This window comes from Lytechinus variegatus, chromosome 3, assembly GCF_018143015.1.
Source record: "Lytechinus variegatus isolate NC3 chromosome 3, Lvar_3.0, whole genome shotgun sequence".
In the NCBI taxonomy this organism is placed as follows: Eukaryota; Metazoa; Echinodermata; class Echinoidea; order Temnopleuroida; family Toxopneustidae; genus Lytechinus; species Lytechinus variegatus.
In genome coordinates, this window is record NC_054742.1 from 61219606 (window position 1) to 61243041 (window position 23436).

The 23436-nt window shown below is 37.6% G+C and overlaps 1 protein-coding gene across 1 annotated transcript in view; it reads right to left on the reverse strand.

The window, feature by feature from the left end:
- Window positions 1-186: 186 nt before the first annotated feature.
- Window positions 187-23436, reverse strand: part of LOC121412101 (MAM and LDL-receptor class A domain-containing protein 2-like) — a 95752-nt gene continuing 72502 nt past the window's right edge. The window contains exons 42-63 of the mRNA XM_041605010.1: window positions 23266-23356; window positions 21781-21912; window positions 20423-20571; window positions 19561-19683; window positions 18613-18847; window positions 17349-17575; window positions 16253-16376; window positions 15700-15816; window positions 14736-14876; window positions 11094-11350; window positions 10488-10572; window positions 10037-10165; window positions 8321-8467; window positions 7672-7772; window positions 6554-6815; window positions 5338-5493; window positions 4255-4383; window positions 3456-3574; window positions 3071-3214; window positions 2492-2681; window positions 1610-1759; window positions 187-305 (exon numbers count right to left, since the gene is read on the reverse strand). Of these exons, the coding sequence (XP_041460944.1) occupies window positions 187-305; window positions 1610-1759; window positions 2492-2681; window positions 3071-3214; window positions 3456-3574; window positions 4255-4383; window positions 5338-5493; window positions 6554-6815; window positions 7672-7772; window positions 8321-8467; window positions 10037-10165; window positions 10488-10572; window positions 11094-11350; window positions 14736-14876; window positions 15700-15816; window positions 16253-16376; window positions 17349-17575; window positions 18613-18847; window positions 19561-19683; window positions 20423-20571; window positions 21781-21912; window positions 23266-23356 (3327 nt within the window). The remainder of the gene's footprint in view (window positions 306-1609; window positions 1760-2491; window positions 2682-3070; window positions 3215-3455; window positions 3575-4254; window positions 4384-5337; window positions 5494-6553; window positions 6816-7671; window positions 7773-8320; window positions 8468-10036; window positions 10166-10487; window positions 10573-11093; window positions 11351-14735; window positions 14877-15699; window positions 15817-16252; window positions 16377-17348; window positions 17576-18612; window positions 18848-19560; window positions 19684-20422; window positions 20572-21780; window positions 21913-23265; window positions 23357-23436) is intronic.

Below are 23436 nucleotides of genomic sequence, written 5' to 3' on the forward strand. Positions count from 1 at the left end.
ACTGAATTCTGTGATTCCCATAGGCTATGTACAAGGATCATCCAGTTCCATTGGCAAAGGGTTAAAGAAGTTTATAAAATCAAATTTCAATAGGAAAAATCTCCTTCGCTGTCACTTTCCCCTAACATTCCCTAAATACGATAAAACACTACTAATTGGTAGCTATGGTACTGTCGTCTATTTTGATCAATAAAAATAATGTACCACACAATCTCCTGGGCTTTGAGGTGGAGAAATCACTGGGCCATCCAGGAGAGCTTTCTTGTTCACATCATCTGCTGCTGAGTTCAGATAGAAGTAATGACCTAAAAGAGAGAGTACATCAGGATAACATGAACCGTATGTCATTACTTGGTGGGCTTGGAGTATTCAGTTGAATGACAGGTACACTAGAACTTCCATGAACTAGCAGGGTGTTTTTCTTGTAATTAGCCATTAATCTTTTCTTATATCTGATACATGTACATGTATACAACTACCACCATTATATATTCAAATGATATCTATGTGACAATATAATACACATTTTCTCTTCTAGTCCTCATACACCTTATAAAGCAGCAGATTATCCCCAAAGTAATGATTTAAAAATCATGTGAACCTGACATGACTTTTACTACAACCATTCACTTGCTTGGACATGATTTCACTTACTCACTCACATATTAACCCTCAATAGATTGGGCTATTTCGACACCTAAAACGGGGGGGGGGGGGGGCTGATTCATCCCCCCATCGAAAATTGGCATGGGCGTTACCCATGGCATTATCTACAAAACTATAAAGACAAATTCTGCGAAAAATCTCATTGCTCATTATTTATGCTAATTCATGCGTAAAATCATAAGTTAGCTCTTATTAATAAAATAATGCCACTAAATACTCTAGATAGGCATCTGATCAAATATATTTTCCAAAATTTCAACATCACATTTACTTTCTTATGTATTCTATTGTTTTCTAAATTTCTTATGTATTTCTATGTTTTTCGACTTTTTGTTTTTTTTATTGTTTTTTCAATGGAAAGTTTTTGGGAATTTATTTTGACCATAAACAAGAAAAAAATTAATTGATTTTAAGCAGGAAAGGGTAAAATAATGATACATTTTGGCTAAAAACACTATTGCATTGGATTTGTACACAAATTCACATTTTCTGAGTAAGTTTAGGTCTGCATGCACTTACGAAATGTTGCGATATTTCAAAAATCGCGTACCTGGGGGTCACAATTTTGGTCTCAAAAGTTGCGTGAGACTTAAAAGTAAAAAGTCAGCGAGCAACACGGTAAAAAATTTCGAGCCGCGGATTTATCGCGAAAAATGTTGAGGGGGGGGGGGCTGAATCAGTGTGACCAAATAAAGATGTGTTCAGTTTCACAACCATTCTTTTGATGGACTGAAATAGATGTGGGGCTCACAAGGAGCTTTATATTGAGAACAACCTTACCCAAGCGATCGAATCGAGAACAAAAAGCATTGATTGCAAAAAAGTGGTTGTGGCTATTTGTTCTATTGTTTAACACTTGGACTATATAGGCCTCTATCTAGAGACTCTTGGTGTTGGATATTCATGAACTAATTGGGTGTGGTCATTGTTCTATACCACTCACCTGATGGACTATTATGGGTGTGGTCCTCATAAGGGGCTCCATCCAGAGAACCTTGGTATCCAGTGAGCCAGAACCAGTCTAGATCATCGTCAGAATCTTGGGTCCAGTCACACACAGTTCCAGATTCAAAGTCACACATTGTGTATGCACCTGGGTAAAGCAAAATAGGGTAAGGGTCAGGGTACAAGAAGTTAGGGTTAATATATCTAAGGTTTGTGTTCGTCCCCCCCCGACATATACATGTATCCAATACATACAGATTCAGTGTTGATATTTGAATCAAGACAAGTCAATCTACTTTAAAATCACCACCCGCAGGAAAGTTGAAGTATACAAATTCAATTCATGTGTTACCCTATTGATAATCCAGACAACACAAACGTATCACTTAACTGTTATATCAGTTTGCATTTTACTTAAAAGATAAGGACTTAATCATTTTTTAAACTAGAAAATTGATTGTTCAAAAAAAAACAACTGATTGTTCAAATAGGAAGTTACATCTCGATCTAAGTGTGCTTTGTTAAAATTAAGAAGTGGCAGCGGTGGGATATGAACCAATGTCATCAGGGGACAATAACATAACCATGAATGTATGAATATACATCATATCTTGAAAATGTATTTGAATAAACATGCATTTTAGATGTTAATGCTGCTGGCTTTCAATAATTCTAGTTGTTCGGATCAATCTCAACTCTTTGTAGGATGGGGCAATGAAGACCAATCTGTGTGCATGATGCTATGAGCCTGGGTGTATAAATTTGTAATAACTTACATATCAGGAAATTTATAATTGACCGTTTCCCTGGCATTCATGGTGTGAAAAAGCATAGAGGACACAGTTGGCAATAAAACTCTTTGATACATAGGATAACTTACTGCATGTACTTTCATCTGTTCCATCACCGCAGTCCTGGGAATAGTCACATTCAGCAGAGTAAGGTACACAGAGCTTGTTATCACACAGGATCTCACACGGAACGTAGGACACAGCCTTGCAGCCGGTGAAGGTGACATCATCTATTGCTATGGTGTCATTCTTGTATTCCACAGATGCAGCAAAAATTAACTGGAATTACAAGAAAGAATACTAACTAGAGTAGCATAACTTTCAGAGGGTAAGGTTATTAGTATATGTATATATGATACATATGTTATTAAATTTATGTTTCAATGGCAATTTGCAAATAAAATCCTAGTGAAGAACAAGATCATCTAGTAGTTAAGCTTCACTTGTAGACGTGGTTTGTTCGTTTTTTCTACTGAGAAAAAGCGATGATAAAAAGTCCTAACAGAAGTTTTTGAGGCCGCCATCTTAAACTAAAAGCTTGAAATTAGTTGATGACTAATAAGGAAGAGGGAGGGACCACTATCTACAGTATGTACCACAAAAAAAATGTTTTTACCATATTAGATATCAAACTATAGGGTGTACGAAAAATCTAGGTGGTATCATACCTGGTAGGCCGTCTCCTGGCGCCCCAGTCCTACATGAGCTTTCATCCACGAGGATGTCCAGGTTACAAGTGAACTCCAGATCTTGTAGCTGGGTTCATCCCCAATCTGCACTTCCAGTTGAAATTCAACATTGTCACTAGATGCCTTTGTGTCATGAAAATAACAAAACAATGGACCGTTAAAGGAGAATGAAACCTTGCACAATTTTGGTGACAAGCTTACTATCGGCGAATCAGATGGAAGGATTTCAGTAGCTTTTAACTATGATTACAAATTCGTTATTCTTTGATCCTTATTTGACTCAGGCCTAATTGCAACCATAAAGAAATAAATACAATAGTAACCCAATATGTTTGAATGATAAACACAGAAAACATGACCATACCTGAAGGAAGAACCAGAAATCCACCAGACATTCAACAGACGTATCTGGCAGTATGGGGCTGTAAAATCTTGAAAACTCACTGAACTGACCGCCTCCAGGCATCACCTTCATGTAGTATCCTTCCAATTAATAATACAGCACGAAAATATCATGGGAATTTATTCAAACTTGGAACTTGGATTTAACTTATATAAGGCAAAATGGTAAATATGAGATGGGATATCCAGCTTCCATATGTTCCATGCATTTTTTTTCTTCAATTCTGTTAACTTCAATATACACATGTCTATTAAATAACAATGAAATATGGAGAATACTACAATCAAGGTAAACAGTGAAAAATGAAATATTTAACAGCAGAAGATATTCAAAAGTGACAAAACAAAAACACATTTTAAAATGTCAAGCATCACGAGATAAGGTAGAAGAATATATTTTAACTTTAGCCTGTATTGGGCTTAATTCAGCTAACTGAAGGAAATAAATGGCTATGCATAATATCATGAAAACAGGATGAGGATGTCAAATTTTATTTTTTTAACAAAAATGGGAATTTTGTAACTACATGTTCTTGCATTAAAACATGCTTTATCAGTCTATATTTTTTGTCATTATTACAATTAGAAAGAAGAAATACAGTCAATACAGTGGGGTTATGGTTTCCAGTGACCGCAAAATGTCCTGTATAAAAAAAAATCACCAACAAAATGTAAGACAAAGAGAGAGATGCACAGCATTATTATTTATTCATGAACATAATATATTCATTTACTTTTAATTTGATACATTCTGTACCTACCATTCAGAGAATCTTTGGTGTGATCTTTTTCTGGTATCTTGCCCGTGCCACCTTGCTCCCACTGCCACACATACTGTCCGTAGCTCTCATCGTGCCATCCACAGAGCCCATTATCAAACACACAAGGTCCTGAAAATTAATGCCCCACCACATTCCATGTGAGATATCTTATACCTGTATATAAAGACTGCTCATAGGTGGCAACACAAAATGGTATCTACATGTATGAACAGGTGTTTTTTTAATAATAATAATCCACATTAATAGAGCGCTTAACACATCGGAACGACGTCTCTAAGCGCTTTACAGATATATTATTACCCCGGTCATCGGATCCTTGCATGCCCGCATACAATATATGCCATATATATATTCCAACAAGAGTTCCAAGACTCAATTGCTCGGCATACTACATAGACTTTCGCATCCTACCGGGTACCCATTTTAAACCTGGCTGGAGAGTGGCAAATTATGGATTGACGCCTTGCCAAAGGGCGCTAGTCCATGGTGAGATTCAAACACACGACCCTCTGATTACAAGGCTACACCACGGCACTTCCACAGGCGCTTCCACCACGGTGCTTTTGGCACAGGTTACTGCAATGCACATATTAATGGTTTTCTTGTTTGTTTGTTCAAATTTATTTTGTGTTCTAACAATATTATGCAAACCAATCATTACATGGTATAATACTTTACACAAACAGTAATGATGCTTAAAGTATCTGGAATAAACATATGAATTTTACAATTTTAATTATAGTTTCAAATGAGAAATACATGCAGAATAGAATACAAGAGAAATCCATCGTGATGAGCAAGGCTTTAATGGATGGCAGACACTGGATTCATGAATTCAGAATAATGGACTAGTAAAAAAACAGTGGACTAAACTATGGCAACAGGCATAAATTTGGCGCACTGTGACAAAAGCACCCATCAGCATTGGACATTCTTATTCTTGGACAATTTACCTGCTAAAATAAGTGTGATCATACAGCAAATCTGCATAAATCATGGGCTCAACCAATGTTTTCCAAAACCACCTTTGTGAATGAATATCAAAGAGGAGCCATTACTTACCACAGAATGCTTCATCTGATTCATCAGTACAGTCCGCTTGGTAATCACAGTACTGACTAGAGTCAATACAAGTCAGGTCTGCACACTGCCATTTACCCTTCCCGCAAGGACCAACGGTAGTAGCCACAGGAGTCGTTGTACCCGATGGTAGACCACCTAGGATAAACAGTAAGAAAGTCAATACAAGTCAGGTCTGCACACTACCCTTTACCCATCCCCAAGGACCAACGGTAGTAGCTTTAGGAGTTATTGTACCCAAAGGAAGACCATCTAGGATAAGAATAAAAACAGTCAATACAAGTCAGGTCTGCACACTACCCTTTACCCATCCCCAAGGACCAACGGTAGTAGCTTTAGGAGTTATTGTACCCAAAGGAAGACCATCTAGGATAAGAATAAAAACAGTCAATACAAGTCAGGTCTGCACACTACCCTTTACCCATCCCCAAGGACCAACGGTAGTAGCTTTAGGAGTTATTGTACCCAAAGGAAGACCATCTAGGATAAGAATAAAAACAGTCAATACAAGTCAGGTCTGCACACTACCCTTTACCCATCCCCAAGGACAAACAGTAGTAGCTTTAGGAGTTATTGTACCCAAAGGAAGACCATCTAGGATAAGAATAAAAAAAGTCAATACAAGTCAGGTCTGTACACTACCCTTAACCCTTCCCCAATGACAAACGGTAGTAGCTTCAGGAGTTATTGTACCCAAAGGAAGACCATCCAGGATAAGAATAAAAACAGTCAATACAAGTCAGGTCTGCACACTACCCTTTACCCATCCCCAAGGACAAACGGTAGTAGCTTCAGGAGTTATTGTACCCAAAGGAAGACCACCTAGTATAAAGATCAAGAATGTTAATATGAGCCAAGTCTGCACACTGCCATTTACCATTCCCGCAATGACCAACGATAGTAGCTGCAGGAGTAATCATACCCAAGGGGAGGCCACCTTAGTTACAAGAAACAAAACACTTTTAAAGACATCATGAATTATTCTAAGGGATTCAAAGGAACATTTAATCAAAATTTTTGTCTGACGGGTCGCCGTCAAAACCTGATACCAATTTCCCCTCTAAATATGTAAAGCCCACATCATTTCATAACACAAGAAGAATGCTCATGCTTTAATGCTTTTAAGCTCTTAAGAGAGGGCCCTTAAAAAAATGTTGACCATAAGATTGCAACATGGTTATCAATTTCAAGAGCTTACCTGTTACTTGTTTACAGTCCGGTGTGAAAGACGTGTCATCGATACCTACATCGCCGTACGGACCATCGGCCCGGACGACCTCGATCACAACCTGGAAGTTAGTTGATCCGGCATCGAGCAAGGCAAGATTGGCCAACTCCCAGTAGTCATTGGAGTGTCCAGTCTTGGTGAATATAAGATCCATGTAGCCTCCGATGTTGGTTCTCAGGTAGATGTTCAAGGTCCCCATGTCCCTGCCAAACATGTGGTACCAAATACGTGCCTGGGAGGAGTAAAGATCGACCTTTGAATTTTGAACTTGTGATCTCCAAAACCAATCAGGGTCCCATAACACAAAGGTTTGCAATTAATCGTACGCTTGATTCTTACGATTGATTGCACATTGTAGTCAATGGAATCAATCACAGAAAAATGTTCTACGATCATTGCTATGCTCTGTGTTACTGGCCACCAACAATAAAAGTACAATGTAGGTGTATACCTATTATAGCGACATTAACATTACACGAGTTTGAATTTGATCCCTAGCATAATGCTTCAATTATCGCGAGAAAGATTATATTTTCAAAATGGATTCTGCAACTAGATGGGTCCATTTCCAATCAATAGTAGTACATGCATCCACAATTTATTTTTATTTTAAGCAATTTCCGTTTACAGCACAGATTTCATCATTGCATGTTTGGGTAACATAAAATATGTCACAGTTTCAAGAGATCACCATTCACAATGATTTGGTATCATAGAACCATGTTAAATGCTGATTGTGGAGCATTGTAGCCCAGTGGATAAGTCTTCTGACTTTGAAACAGAGGGTCGTGGGTTCGAATCCCAGCCTGGCGTAATTTCCTTCAGCAAGAAATTTATCCACATTGTGCTGCACTCGACCCAGGTGAGGTGAATGGGTACCCGGCAGGATTAATTCCTTGAATGCATGAGCGCTGAGAGGCAGCTCGAGCTAAAGCTGGGGTAATAATAATAACAACGCGCCTCGGAATGTAATATTTCTAGATAGATGGCGCTATATAAACGTCTATTATTATTATTATTCTTTTTAAATAATCACTCACTACCACTTCCCAAGCTCTATTTGAATATGATCGTTGAATAGAACTCACCCTACTTTGAGGGCCGTTGGACCGGTAGACGGGGCTGATCAGTCTCCCCCTGTCGCCTTCCTCATACCCATCAGTGCCTGCACGTAATACCATGTAATATCCTAGAAAACAAACATAAACGTTATAGAACAAAAGTTGAATTAAGTTAAATTATTATCATTATTATCATTTTTGTGGTTTACAATTTAAATTCCACAAGTATATGACATATGCTGGCATTAACAAGATACTGTGTGGTTTGTGCTATACAAGAACTGTGTATTATTGTTGTTCTTATTATCATAATTATTACTATAATCAGTATTATTATTATTAGTATTTTCTTCATCATTATTAGTGTTATTCATAAAACAATCCATATTACTTTATTGTTCGAAACAGATCTGCTGAAAATTTTATTTCGCCCAATTAATCATGGGCCCAGCAGCCACTGTGCTGCCCAAGATTGACATAGCCCTATTCCTTGTACTCCCAATTTTTTATGCCCTTTGGTCTGATGCGGCCGGGGTTTGAACTCCATACCTTCAGGTTGTAAAACGGACGCTCTACCAACTGAGCCAACAAACCAGCATTGTAACCATTATCATGATTATCAATTTTATGATTCATGACTGAAACTTTTCAATTGTGATATCTATCCTAGAATTACCAAGATATTGAGTGGTATGGTCACGAACTGGGCCGCTACGCAAATCAGGTTCCGATGGTCCGCTAATCCTGCTAAATTCCATTTCATCTTCGGTATCCTGAACCCAGTCACAAGTACCGTCCTCAAAGTCACACATATTATAGCTCCCTATGGTATAATAAAACATACAGCATTATGTGAGTCAAGGTGGAACTTGATTTGTAACCGGTTCTTAGGTTGTTACAGGTTTAAGAATAGGACGCATTGATTGACATAACATCAAAAGAATGTTTTCATATCTTCTTTAGATAGTAATGCCAAATAGAAAGCTTCTTTGCTCATTACATGGTGTGTCTGACTATGACAAAAGTTTTGAACAAAGCACATTTTGCATTAAGTATGAAAGTTCTAAGAAGTAGGTTTACTTTATTTGAAGTAAGACATACTACTAGGAATGCAAAATCAGAATTCTACTTTGAAGCCTTGTGGTGAGGGTAAAGTCTTAATTGGCTTTAAGTCGCAACTGAAGAAAACATCATTTCCATAAGGACTTGAATTTGCCTTTATTCGTACTGGGAGGCTTGAAATTCTGAATTCTGATACTGTATCCACACCACTATTAAAAACGTCAATTATTAATATTTTATAGACCAATTTCACAACGTGAGAGGGCAGCAGACTGGTCGCCATGCTGCGGTGGGCGAATCAACTTTTATAGTACACAAGTCAATAGGGTATTTGGTACATTCGTTCGATTTTTTTTTATTTTGGACCAATTGAGCAGATTTCTTGTAAGATTCACAATGAGCATTAATCGGAGAAGTTCAGGTCGCAGCTGTGCTGTGTTCAATTGCCACAACAATTGGAGAAAGCTTCAGGATTGGAAGCAAAGTGAATGTGAAATTCACTCGCCTTGGACTCATGTAGCCTGTTTGTGTGTGAAGCCGTACTCCCTGCATAGGTTTCCAGGCCGTGATGAAGGAATGCGTCGCCAGTGGATAAAAAACATCAACAGAAAGGACTTTAAGTTAAAATTAGATGGAAATATCAGTCCCTCTCTCCCTCTCCCTCTCTATCTCACACTTTCCCTCTCTCTCTCTCACTATCCCCTTCTCTGTATTACACTATCCCTCTCTCTCACACACTCTCTCGCTAGCCCCCCCTCTCTCTCTCTCACTACCCCCCCTTTCTCACTATTCCCCTCCTCTCACACATACTCTCTCCACCTCTCCCCTATCTCATCCTCTCTCTCTCTCTCTCTCTCTCTCACTCTGTGTCTCGTTCACTCTCCCGCTACTCTAACACAATTTACTAGCAACAAGAAGTGAGCTCCCTGATGAAAACCAACAGTGATTCTTGGTCATCATCAACTCACTTTTACTGACAAAACTAAGGGGAAAAAGTAGCCAAAGTGCAAAAATTCATCATACCTTCATCGGTCAGATATGGCCATTGTCTTACATCGTCTACCCAGGTGTCCATGCTCTATTTTATTGATTTATGATGAAGTTAATGACACAATATCAGAGCTTATCTGTAATCTTTCATTGAATTTGTACACAGAGCCAATCGCGGTCAGCGCACTTGCCCACCGCAGCAATGGCGTCGCCGATAGAGGGCCAAATACATAAACCGGCCGTGAAATTGGTCTATAGGGTAATTGTTCATTTCAATGATATTCCTTCTTTTAATGGGATCCCAGCAAGTTGCGTAGTGTGTGTCAGGCTTTCGTCTTACCACAGACATCAGGATCTTCATCAGATGAGTCTCCACAATCATCGGTAAAGTCACATAGTCTCGTTTCTGGGATGCAGGCGTTATTGGCACATCGGTTCTCATCTATCTCGCAATCCCTGGATTGAGGTACTGTAAAAATAGTTATGAACATGTCAAATATCCAGGAGGTAGTTTTAATTACTTTATTTCTTCTTTGCATAAATCAGACAAATATATGTATAAATACAAGTTTCAAATAGGCATAAAACACATCGATTTTCACATGGCACATAAATATATAAACAGTTCAGATTGATAGGGATATAGAGCGAGCTGTTCCAACTATATAATTAGAAGGAAAATCGTACTGGAAATCACCAAGGCTTCATGATCTCATACATGTTTTAAAATTCATTATCAATGAAGGTATAACAGATTGCTTTTAAGTATGACAAGGATTGGCATGCTTTACCTGGTAGTGCACATTGTCTCATACTGATATCATCTATAGCCACGTCACCAAACACAGTGTAGCGACGAACTGATTGAAACTTCACCTAGGAGGGTGGAATAAAGGTAGAAGATCAATATTGATTGTAGCTTTACATATGATTTGTCATAGACTTTACACATAGATGTTCAGTGTCTTCTTTAAAATGCACTTTTGCAGTTTCTAATAACAAATTAAAGTAAAGATCTTCCGCGCCTACTAGCTGGCTCTCTTATTGCGTGTAATTTCTCAAAATCATTACGTCATGAAATGATTCTTACCCATGTGCATCGTGGAATGAATCATGAGCGAATTATGATTTAGACTGACTCTGTAATTCCAGTACATGCATAAATAACAGGGGCCGCGGAACGGTTTTCAAAGGGGGGGGGCTGAGCCAAAAGTGGGGAGGCTGACCATGCTAAAAATAAAAATCATATGATAATTTTTACATTTTTGTAAACAGTTTTGGAAACCCCCCCCCCCCGGTTCTGCGGCCCCTGTATAACATCTTGGGTTGTAGCCTTATCATTGTAGTGTTTGTAGTTGGGGTCAGGACAAGGGGTACTTGCAGCACGATTATCTTACATTGAAACCTCCAGGGATCCTACCCAGTGCTGCGATACCCTCGTGCCACGTATCTCCCTGACTTCCGCTCGTATACCAAGGCAGCATCAGGTGCTTCTCTTCCTGGACGTAAAGCTGGAGGTAGCCGATGTCCTCCCCGTACATGTGATACCAGAAGCGTACCTCGCAGGTGGCGGCTGCGTTGTGATGCATGCGGGAGGCCAGCACGGCCCACCGCGTCCCGGAGTCTGGGGTGATTCCTACGTACATGTACCAGCCTAGTGCAAAAGATAGATTGATAGATGGTACATGGGGTAATGCATTTAATTTCATTGTGATGCATGCAAGAATAGATGGTAGAATAGCCCATCTTACATACCCAGAAGTAGGGATAATTTCTATACACATGTACCAACATAGGAAAGAGGGATGGATTTCTAAATAGAGAGTGCATGGTGCAATGCACTTTTATTGTATTGTGATGCATGTAAGACACCAGCATGGTTCATTTCGTCCTGGAATTTAATCGGGGTGATTCCTACATACATGTACCAACTTAGAGCAGAGGCTTGAATTAATAAATATACACAACAAAAAAAGTAAGTCTCCCCTAAATGAAATTGCTGTAACTTTTGAACGGAACTATTTTGAGATATATTTCGTAGGTGGTTATCTACACTCATGAAGCAACTCCTGGGGAAAATAAGATTGATCGGTTGAGTCATGCATGAGTAATTAAGACAAGAGTCGTTTTTCAGATTGTGCAAATACAAAGTTGGGAAAAAGTTGTTTTTAGGTGAATTTTATGGTGTTATGCTTATTACTATCCATCAATTAGCCATTCTACACAACTTTGATATTGTTGTTCATGGTTGAGTGAGCACAATGTATTGCAGGGACCGCAGAAGTGGGGGGGGGGGGGGGGCTTCAGTCCCCCAACTTGTTTTTTTCCAAAAGCATGTACAAGAATGTAACAAGTGGAATGCCTCTGGCCATCTCACCTGCATCACACGGTTCAATATAGCAGCAGTGCTGACTTTGAAAACTACTCTAACTCGCACAAGATGCTCAGTGACACATTTTTACTCTTTTGTCCACTTTTTATGAACTAGACCAATAAACTTACAAAGATATGGTTATTCAACAAAAAACCCAACATGGCCAAAGTTCATTGACCTTACATGACCTTTGACCTTGATCATGTGACTTGAAACTCGCACAGGATGTTCAGTGATACTTGATTACTCTTATGTCCAAGATTCATGAATCAGATCCATAAACTTTCAAAGTTATGATGGTAATTCAACAGATACACCCAATTCGGCCAAAGTTCATTGACCTTTGACCTTGGTCATGTGACCTGAAATGCGCACAGGATGTTCAGTGATACTTGATTACTCTAATGTCCAAGTTTAACGAACTAGACCAATAAACTTTCAAAGTTATGATGGTAATTCAACAGATACCCCCAATTCGGCCAAAGTTCATTGACCCTAAATGACCTTTGACCTTAATCATGAAAGCTGAAACTTGCACAAAATGTTCAGTGAAGCTTGATTACTATTATGTCCATGTTTCATGAATCAGATCCATAAACTTTCAAAGTTATGATGGGAATTCAACAGATACCCCCAATTCGGCCAAAGTTCATTGACCCTAAATGACCTTTGACCTTGGTCATGTGACATAAAACTCATGCAGGATGTTCAGTGATACTTGATTAACCTTATGTCCAAGTTTCATGAACTAGGTCCATATATTTTCTAAGTTATGATGACATTTCAAAAACTTAACCTCAGGTTAAGATTTCGATGTTGATTCCTCCAACATGGTCTAAGTTCATTGACCCTAAATGACCTTTGACCTTGGTCATGTGACATGAAACTCTAATAGGATGTTCAGTAATACTTGACTAAGATTTGATGTTGACGCCGCCGTCGGACAAGCGGCGCCTATAGTCTCACTCTGCTATGCAGCTGAGACAAAAATGACCATACGATTGTGATTTTTTTTGCATGGTCAGCCCCCCCTCTTTGAAAACCCTTCCCCGGTCACAGTATTGTGACATATCATCATAGGGGTATATGGTAGTATCCTCTAAAGCTTGTTAGATCATGTTAAAATTTGAAAATGTTGGTGGCTCCCCCTGATTATAGGCCCCTCCCCCATTTTAAATTTATGGATCCACCACTGATTTGTCCATAAATTAAACTGATCATGAGAAATTGTTAGGAAAAGAATACATTTATGCAGTATATAGAGTATTCATTCTTAGGTTTTCGAATGTGCTCGCTCAACCTTGAAAATGTTTAAAGTTCAGAAAGTGTGTGGTGATAGAAATGATGGATGATAGAAACAACAGCAATTAATGTTACATTTGAAAATGAATTTGCCCCAAATATTCACTTTATTGCCCTTTAAAATGAGTCTGTGACATAGAAAATACCAATTTCCCACTTTGATGCATGCTCACTCATCCATAAATAAACAAATCGATTTCATTTTTGTACAGAATTCTGCCCATAGGTTGATAAACATTACTGCCAAATGACTTTGCTAAAGACAGCCTTGGAAAAAAGTTCTACCATATTGAATAAGGGGTTACTTATTGTTAAACATATATATGCACCCATAATGTACACAAGTCTATGAGAGACGAAGTCAAAATATGAAATGAGGGTTTGTTTCATGGACGGTTTTTGTTACTTCTGCCAACAGTTATTTCATGAAACTTCGCACATGGCTTCAGAGTAACACTATTCAAAAGGCGCCCACACCAAAATAACTATTCGATACGACACAGAGTGGGGCCAAGGCCTTGAACTTTCTTCTCATTTGCAAAATTTTCGTGCACACTGAAGCATTAAACATCAGGATTTTCATAAAAATCAAATCAAATGAACTATTGAAGGAGGTTTGTGACAGATATCCATAGTTACAAATTGAATTTTTTCCAATAACATAAAAAAGAGCCAATTACATTCCACATGTTCATTCAAGCATGAATGTTTAATTAAACGCCTTTGAATCATTGAAGCATGTTAATTGGTCATGAACATAACGAAATAGTTGAGAAAAGATCATTTTCAGTTACCAAAATGAAACAATACTTGCCTATGATATTTGAAAATCGTATTTTTTGTTTTCAATAAATGTTCATTGAACCGTGAAACGATGAATATTGTTGAAGAAACTCTTCCCCAAAATAACTGTCATCATATTCTATCATTTTTATTGATAGAAATGTGTAAAAAATCAAATTATAGCAAATTTGGACTTGTGTATATTCAACCAAAAAAAGTTGTATCGTCTTTTAGAAAGTACCTTTTACAAATCTTCTAACTATTTTTCATGATGAGAATGTGGAATCAGTTCCAAAAAATAGAATCAAAGTCATGATATTTGGCTTGTGACTTTTGAAAAGTGACATTTTTGCCTTCTGACGGTGCTCACTGAAGCATGATGTAAAATACGTCCATAACATTTACTCAGAGGGTAGCTTATAAAATTACCTACACGCTCATGTAAAAATATATTAAAAACCTCGCATTGGTTCGGAAATTATTGATGTTTGTTTAAGGGGACACCTACTTTTTTTGTTGTGTATAGATAGTTGCGCAACTTCACAACTTTGGACACAAATGAGTTTAATAAAAACTTTACCAAAAGCAGTGAGTGTTGTATGATCGAAGGAAGGGCCAGTGTTTGAGTCTGGTGTGTCTCCCTGATGTCGAATAAACCGATAGACATTGTGACCAGAGTTCCACCAACGGCATGTACCCTCCTCAAAGTCACAAGAAGTACCTATAAGCACACAAACATGACGATGATAAAAGATGTCAATATATACAGTTGTGCTCAAAAGTTAGTGAACCCCACCACAGAAAGCGCTCCTTCATGCTGAGTATTGACAGCAACACTATTACGTTCGGCGAGCTAGGAGAAACAAACTTTATTGAAAATAATGTTTTATCATCTGACTTCCCAATCAAATATCTAAAAATAGCATTACTTGAACAGTTTAAATATGTTTTTTTTCTGGTAGCGATCACTAACTATTGAGCACCGCTGGATATCCCATCCAGAAGGGCCATCAGAAACACTGGGTGATTCACATTTGTTGTTCAACCTATGGTGTTGGTTTCGGTCCAACTGAATTACCTCTGGAACTAAATGAAACCAATAGTACATGTCCACGGGACCAATAAGATATTACTTATAATATTAATGGAAAAAATCTTAGCTTTGCTCAATTTCTTTACCTTTCTGTCACATCTTCATAGCCCAGGGATGATGCCAACCCCCCCCCAAAAAAAAACAACAACAGAAAATGCATTTCTTTGGGGGATAAAAACTGCATTTTGGGTGTAAAATAGAATATTTTCAACTTTTTCAATATACAGGTGTACATTTATATACAAAAATGCTAGAAAAATGCAAAAAACAGGATGACTTGGCATCTCTGCTATCCTAATCCTACCCAGCTTGCATCACATCCATTATTCCTCTATAAGTCAGTTCACAGTAAACTCGTGTCAGAAATTGGCTTGAACATGCCCAAATAATTCTAAACACAGAAAGGTCTATTGAGGGAAAACAGAATAATGTTTCCAAAAGGTGAACCTACCGCAATCGCTCTCGTCTTTCTGGTTAGGGCAGTGAGGGGTGAAGTCACAGAACTTGCTGTAAGGTATACAGGTTTTATCAGGATCTCCGCAGTAGAAATCACACACTGATGGCGGATCTGTGAATAGTGAAAATATCAGATGTTGTGAAGTTCATAATTTTTTACGTTTTTTGCGATGACATGGAGCTACAATGAAAGAGATACGGTAATGTACTTGTGACTGTCAAGAAGGATGGAGCCCATAGGCGAATTACACAAATCTTTGTTACTGATCAAACAGTTGATTTGTATGATTCTACATGCACATTTACATCACATCGGATGCCGGGCTCAGAATGCGATACCAGAAATATTCCACAAGTTAGGGTCATTATCGCACAAACTAACGACAGTGCAATATTGGGCTAAAGTTGTGAAATATAGTCTACAGACTCTGGTGTTTTGAACTGAATTATGCCCTGATCTTAAATAGGGAAATCACCAGGTAAAAATATGAGTTTCCATGCATTGTTAAAATCAATCATATGCAGTAGATAATCATGAAGATTATTACCTGGGCATTCTCCATCATAGAAGGCAATATCATCTAGCGATATATCACCCCGAACTGACGATCCGACAGTAGCGTAAAATCGTAATTGATAGGAATAGGCTTCGTCTATCTCAGGTAATGAGACCTGTTGATCAGTAGGAGAGTCACGGAAAGTTTCTGATTACAACACTGAGCACTGAACAGAAAAAAAACTTTATAATCATTAAGAAACAATATAAATATACACACAAGCAAACTAGCAACTTCACGGTTTATCAAGTAAATGCATGAGCAATTAAGCGAGGGGGGCATACCCTGGGTAAACCCCCCCTCAACAGTTTCTGCGATCATTCCGCCGCTCGAAATTTTTTGACTCCACCACTCATAGAGTTTATACTTTCAAGTATCTTTTTGAGACCATCTTTTGAGACCAAATTTACGACACCCGGGTACGCGGTTCCGAAATTACGCAACATTTCGTAAGTGCATGTCAAACCAAAAATTCATAAAACAATGAAATACGTAAGAAAATAATTTCCAATACAAAGTTTTTTTCAATTGCGATTGTTAAGAATGCTACAAAGAATATTTTTCTCAAAAATTAGCATTGTATGATTTATGCATGAATTAGCATAATTAATTCATATAAAATAAAATCTCATTATTTTGAAAAATTTTACCATACAGCCTTGAAAATTACATCGCACACTTTGCAAATATTTGCGGCGCTAGCGCGAACGGCGGCCGAGATCTCAGGGGGGTTGAAACAACCCTCCCCCTGGCCACAGAATAGCCAAAAAAGCCCGGCCTAGTTAGGGTTAAGTCATACATGGGCTGGTGTTCTGGGAAACTCAGAACTTTTGTCATAACATAATAAATAATAAATAACTTTTTTTCAGCTGATCTAATCACAGAAAGCCAATCAAAATCAATGTCAGTTCCTTGTTGAAGCCCTCTCAACCAATAGCAAGATTCAATCCAATTCAATTTAAAGTCATTTGTATATGATATACATGGAAACAGGGAAATCATTATAGAACATCAAATTTTTATCAGGTACAACTGTACCTGAAGCAAAATTGTCAACATTTGAACCATAATTATATCACCATCTCACCAGCTGCTGTCGCCAAACTGGCCCTTTGCTTCCTTTGAGTACGACGATATTGGAGAACTTTGATTGTGTGTCAGCCTGCTTCTGAACGTATAGATTACCCAAACCGCTACCATCCATATAGTAATAGAATTCCAAGCATCGTTCCTGCGATGCTAGAAAATCTCCAGATTTCAAGATGGCCTTGGAATTCTTTGGGTAGTCAGAAGCCTCGATGAAGATGTATGAACCTGTTGAAATAAAATTTTTAGAATGCCCAGGGCAATCTTGCTCATATTAAGAAATTTATCATGGCCTGGAAATGGATGATTTTCTGCCCTAAAATGACTTTTGACCTTAAAATCATAACCGGGAAACTGTGTCACATCAGCTATGTTGAATACTTACTTGATATTGGCCAGTAAGAGAGTTATTATAATAATAACAAAAATTAATGACAATATAATAATAATAATAAAAATAAGAAAACCATTAAATACTAATAATTAGAATCTAATAATGATAAAAAAATCATAACAATAATGATTATTATCATATTATAATATAATTATTATTAGATGCCAGGAAATCTGGAGATTTCATCGCAAGAACGATGCTTGGAATTCTAATCTAATAATAATTCTAATAATAATAGTCATAATAGTAATAATAATAAAAATCATATTCATAGTCATTGTAATAATAACAATGATATAAAAGACCAATGAAAATAATGTCTGTAAGGAAATTCCATAACTCATAGTAAAGGGTAGCATGATGCTATAACTATGGAGTAGCAATGTCTTATTCTAGTGTGCTAAATATAGCGGTGTCGCACTGTAGAGGAGTTTCAGAGTGGTTGGCTACCTGCTAGTCTATGGGCAACATGGATATGCAACTGTTGACCAGCAGTGTCTTAATGCAGGGTGTTAAATATAGTGGTGTCTAACTGTAAGGTGTTCCAAAAAGTTGTTGTCTAATTGCAAGTCTATGGGTGACATGGCCTTGGGACTGAGCATGGGTCTCTTACTGCAAGGCATTAAATATACAGGTGTCTAATTGTACATGTAAGTTCTTCCAGAAAGTGGTAGGTTAAATGTAAGTTTATTTGTGACATGCTTTTGCGACTGTGGAGTAGCAGTGCATTATTCTGAGGCGTTCAATATAGAGGTGTCTAACTGTAAAGTGTTCCAAAACATGGATGTCTAATTCTAAGTAATATGAGTGACTTTGGAGAAGCAATTAAGTCTTACTGCAAGGTGCTACAAAATAGCAGTGTCTTAATTACCATATGGTGTTCCAAATGTATGATCTACTGGAGGACCAGTCCCAAACGAAGGTGTCCGTCCTTGAATGATCTTCCAATCAAAATCATCAAGGTTCTCCTCATTCCTCCAAGTGCAGAGACCAGTCTCAAAGTCGCATGACCCAAACGGTGTGCAAGGGGAAGTACCAAGGGATATATCATCCACAGATATGGCAGCATTCTGCCGAGAATCCTTGCTAGAAGCTTGTAAGCGAACCTAGCAATTCAAGCCAATCACGTTAAAGCAAATCAATCGATTGAAATCATACTAAATCACATCAGGTAAAATTAAATAAAACTTCATAAGCTGATAATTGGCATGTGTAGCATTGTTCATTAACAGTCACTGATAATCAAAGTTTTATTCAAGATGATACATTATATGGCTTGATTAACCTTGAATGTATAACATAAACTCATATCAAACTATATACATTTGAATGTAATTACCGGTAAACTAAACCAATTTATTTTAATCAATCTCTCTTTTAACAATAATTTATCCAATTGCAAAGAAAGTGTAGAGGGAGAAAAGAGAATGAGAACACTTCAACATATACACAACAAAATTAGAAAAGGAAAAAAGAAGAAAAAGGAAGAGGAAAACAGGAATGAAAAAGGTTGATGAAAAAGTAAAAGGAGCTGATAGAAGTACTACAAGATAATGAAGAAGAAGATGAAGAAGAAAATGACCACAGAAGAGTTTTTGAAAGAAAAAAAAAACAAGGGGAAAAGAAATATAAAAAATACAGGAAAATAGTTGTAGCAGTAAAGAAAAAAATGAAGCAGTAGTAGAAATATTAGTAGAGGGAGAGAAAAAATAAACAGAAGCCTAAGTCAAAGTATAATAAAAAGAAAATGATTATAAAATAAAAAGAAGTCAACGAAGTAGAAAGAAGGAGAACAAGGAGAAGAAGGTCATACTCATACCTTGAAGAAGCCATCAGTATTATTAAGATTCATCTCCATCACATGCCATTCATCTTCATGTGCAACACCATCCATCTCCCACAGCAACTCAGCCTCCTCAGAAACCAGCTGGATCTTAAAAGCCTGGTCACAAATTATTTCACTCATTAGTTCGGATAATATATTCTATGTTTTGTGTAGAAAGCATGATAACATATATCCCAGTAACTCATGAGATACATCTGTCCATATAATTTTCTGCATTTATCACATCTAGCTAAAGGCTTAGTGTGGGCGAGAGGGGTGGACTGACAAGGCTGATTTTTTTTTACTGACAACTATTCTAATGTATGCAAGGTATTGGGAGAAAGTTATGAAAGTTCATCATTCTTAATATGTAATCATTTATGTCAAAGATTTAGCTTATACATGTAAATAAACCAAATTGGTTAAGTGTCTTAGGAATTTCTATGAGTAATTTTTCACATTTCTGTAAAAAAAATCTAATAAAACTGGGAACTGGGCCCTTGAACCCCCCCCCCCTCAAATGTACATAATAAGAAATAGCATAGTATTCCCTGGGTGGATAATAAATTAATACATTTCTTACTATCATGATTACTTTTCTATTATTGTAATTACCATGGTAACAGGGCTTAGCAACCAATCACAATCAAGACTTTATTGGCATTAGCATAATGGCAAAGTTAACGTGGTTTCAAATATTTATGAAATAGGCCCCTGGTAGGACTATTATAACCTACATCCATGTATACAATATTCTACTTTGTATTGGCTTGTGAAAAAAGAAAGAATGTCTAGACAAGATTTCTTTTCTTATAATTCTCATACATCACTCTCAGGTGCTGGATGAACCATTTACCTTGAGTTGGCAGTACTGAGAGTTGACCATGTAATATGCCATTGAATAGCAGATACCATCTCCTGTAGTAGCTGCAATGGGCCCACTGTCTACAATCGCAACATCCCGGTTTGATGAAAGACCAGTCATATCAGCAATAAAAACATGGCCTGATGAGAGACAGAGAGAGAGAGAAAAGAAAATATATTCTTAACAGGACAACAATACACTGATGACGATGATGATGATGACTGTGATGGTGGTGGTGGTGATAATGATGACTGTGATGATGATCATGGTTATAATGACGGTGACGATGGTGACAATGATAATAACCATGAAGACTACTGTGACAGCCATGATGATAATGATCATAATGATAACAAGGATGACAGTAATAATGACTACTATGATTGTGATGGTAATGATGCATGATGAAGATGATATTGAAATAAAAAATAATCATAATAATATAGTAATGATAATATCAAGAATAACAACATTTCGCAACCATACAATGATACAAATAAAATCAACCCACATGACTTCTATTTCAGTTCAAATGTTATCATATTAAGTGAATTTACACACCACTGCTAAATGAAAGATTTCCACTTATATTTATGTTGCTTTTCAGAAATAGATTGTGTGGAACTTGTACAATGCACATATTCTCAAAATCATTTTGACAAGCCAGTCAAATTGATATCTAACAGTAGTAAGATTCTCACCTCAATAAATCAATTTACTAATAATGATAATAAAAATAATAATAGCTTGACTTATAAAGCACTTTGCCTGAAGATACAGAGCGCTGCTATTATTAACTGGCTTTAGCTCAAGCTACCATCACCAGCGCTCAGTGCAGTCAAGGAATATATCTGGCCGGGTACCCAGTCACCTCACCTGGGTCAAGCACAGCACAGTGCAAATAAATTTATTGCTGAAAGAAAACGTGCCATGGCTAGAATTCAAACCCACAACCCGTTTGAAAGGTGAGAGTCAGAACCACCAGACCATGACGTGTCCACATCAGTGTTAATTTTATTAACACGTGGAGCATTGTGGCCCAGTGGATTAGTCTTCGGACTTTGAAACAGAGGGTCGTGGGTTCGAATCCCAGCCATGGCGTAATTTCCTTCAGCAAGAAACTGATCCACAATGTGCTGCACTCAACCCAGGTGAGGTAAATGGGTACCGGTAGGAAGTAATTCCTTAAGAAGCTGTGTGCGCTATGAACGCCTAATTTAGCCGGGTAATATAGGAGCGCCTTGAGCACCTAACAAGGTGGATATGTGCGCAATATAAATATCCTATATTATTATTATTATTATTATTATTATTGATCATAATTCATTTTACATCACTTATATACTCACCATAATCAGTTCTATATGTGAAGTCTATCGGCGGTGCAACTGACAGTGAATTGGCAGTGATGACAACCCAATCAAATTGATCAGGACTTGTCTGACTGTAGTAACATTCACCATTCTCAAAGTCACAGAAATCTGAAAAGGAAATGTGAAGATACCATATTAAAGTCATAATTCACCAGACATGAGATCAAGGCAGAATCAAATTTTGATTCTGTATTGGTTCTTGTTTTGGTACTGATAAATTTCTAATCATATGAACTCTTGTTTTGTGGCAATGATACTGTTTAACAGGAATGGGGACCATTTTGAAAACATTTTCAGCACCTAAAAGTTGATGTATATACATGTAGCAAATGTCAAATGTTTGTGCTTCTCAGCCAATTAAAAGTACATGTAAGGAAAATTGTCACACCTGACAACTTCAAGCTGACAATTTTTAATAAAACACCATTGTAGGCCTACCTGTTCATTGTCAAATTATTTTGCCAATTTTCACAAAGAATGTTCCACAAAGTGTTAAGTTTCACCTACAGTCATGCTTAAAATGTTGAGTCGCATATGATATGTAACAAGAAATCTTATTGAATAATACACAGTAGCATGCACTCCTCTTAGCATGATGTAACCAATGCAGTCTTTACCACAAGCAACAGGGAATTTGAGAGTAACTCTAAATCACACTTAGTGAAACACCCCCCCCCCCCAGTACTGCAAACACCAGGGTCCCGTAACACAAAGGTTACCGATTAATCTTAAGCTTGATTTTCATGATTGATTGTAAATAATATTCCATGCAATCAATCACAGAAAAAACATTCTAAAATCATTGCTAAGCTTTGTGTTACGTGGCCCCAGGCGAGCATTTCATAAAATAAATGGCCAGTGATTATCACTGTATTGTGGCAAGCTACTGCAAATCGATGCATCTGATTGGCAGAGACCAGATCAGTCAGTAGGTGGTTTCAAACCGCCTCGATCACAAGAATCCCTGTTAAATTACGAGAACTTTTTAAGGCTAAAAAATACCCGTTAATTATTCCTGCATTCACACCGCCCCGAAACACATCCTTCGGGATAAGTTCCCGAAGTTACGAGCATGCGCAGTGTGGTCTGATAAGCAGGCAAGGCGGGAGATTCAAAATCACTAGCCCAGCAGCCACCCACGCCGCCGCGCCCAACGACACGCTGGGATAAAAGTTCCCGTAATTTGCTTTCACATCGCCAAATACCTGCGACCTTGGAAAAATCCCCACGAAAGTTCTCGTAATTTCGCCAAGTACCTACTATTTAGCGGGTATTTTCTTTCGGGGATATTACGCGTAGTTTGCTTTCACATTACCAAAATACCTGGTATTTTCTGATCGGGGTAAATTTCCCGATCAGAGAATACCTGGAACTGGCGAACTTCGAGGCGGTCTGAACCCACCTAATGAAAATCACTGATAAAACACATGGCATGGAATGTTCCCTAGGGTACGTACTCACCGGGAGTAGAACAAACACCAGGATGAAAACTGATGTCATCCAAGGCAATGTCACCGCTGAATGCACTCCCACGAACTGCTTCAAAGATGATCTAAATAAAGAAGTTACCAAACTATATCATTTAAGGTGCTAGAAAACAATAAGTAATAGTATATAATAATATATATATGC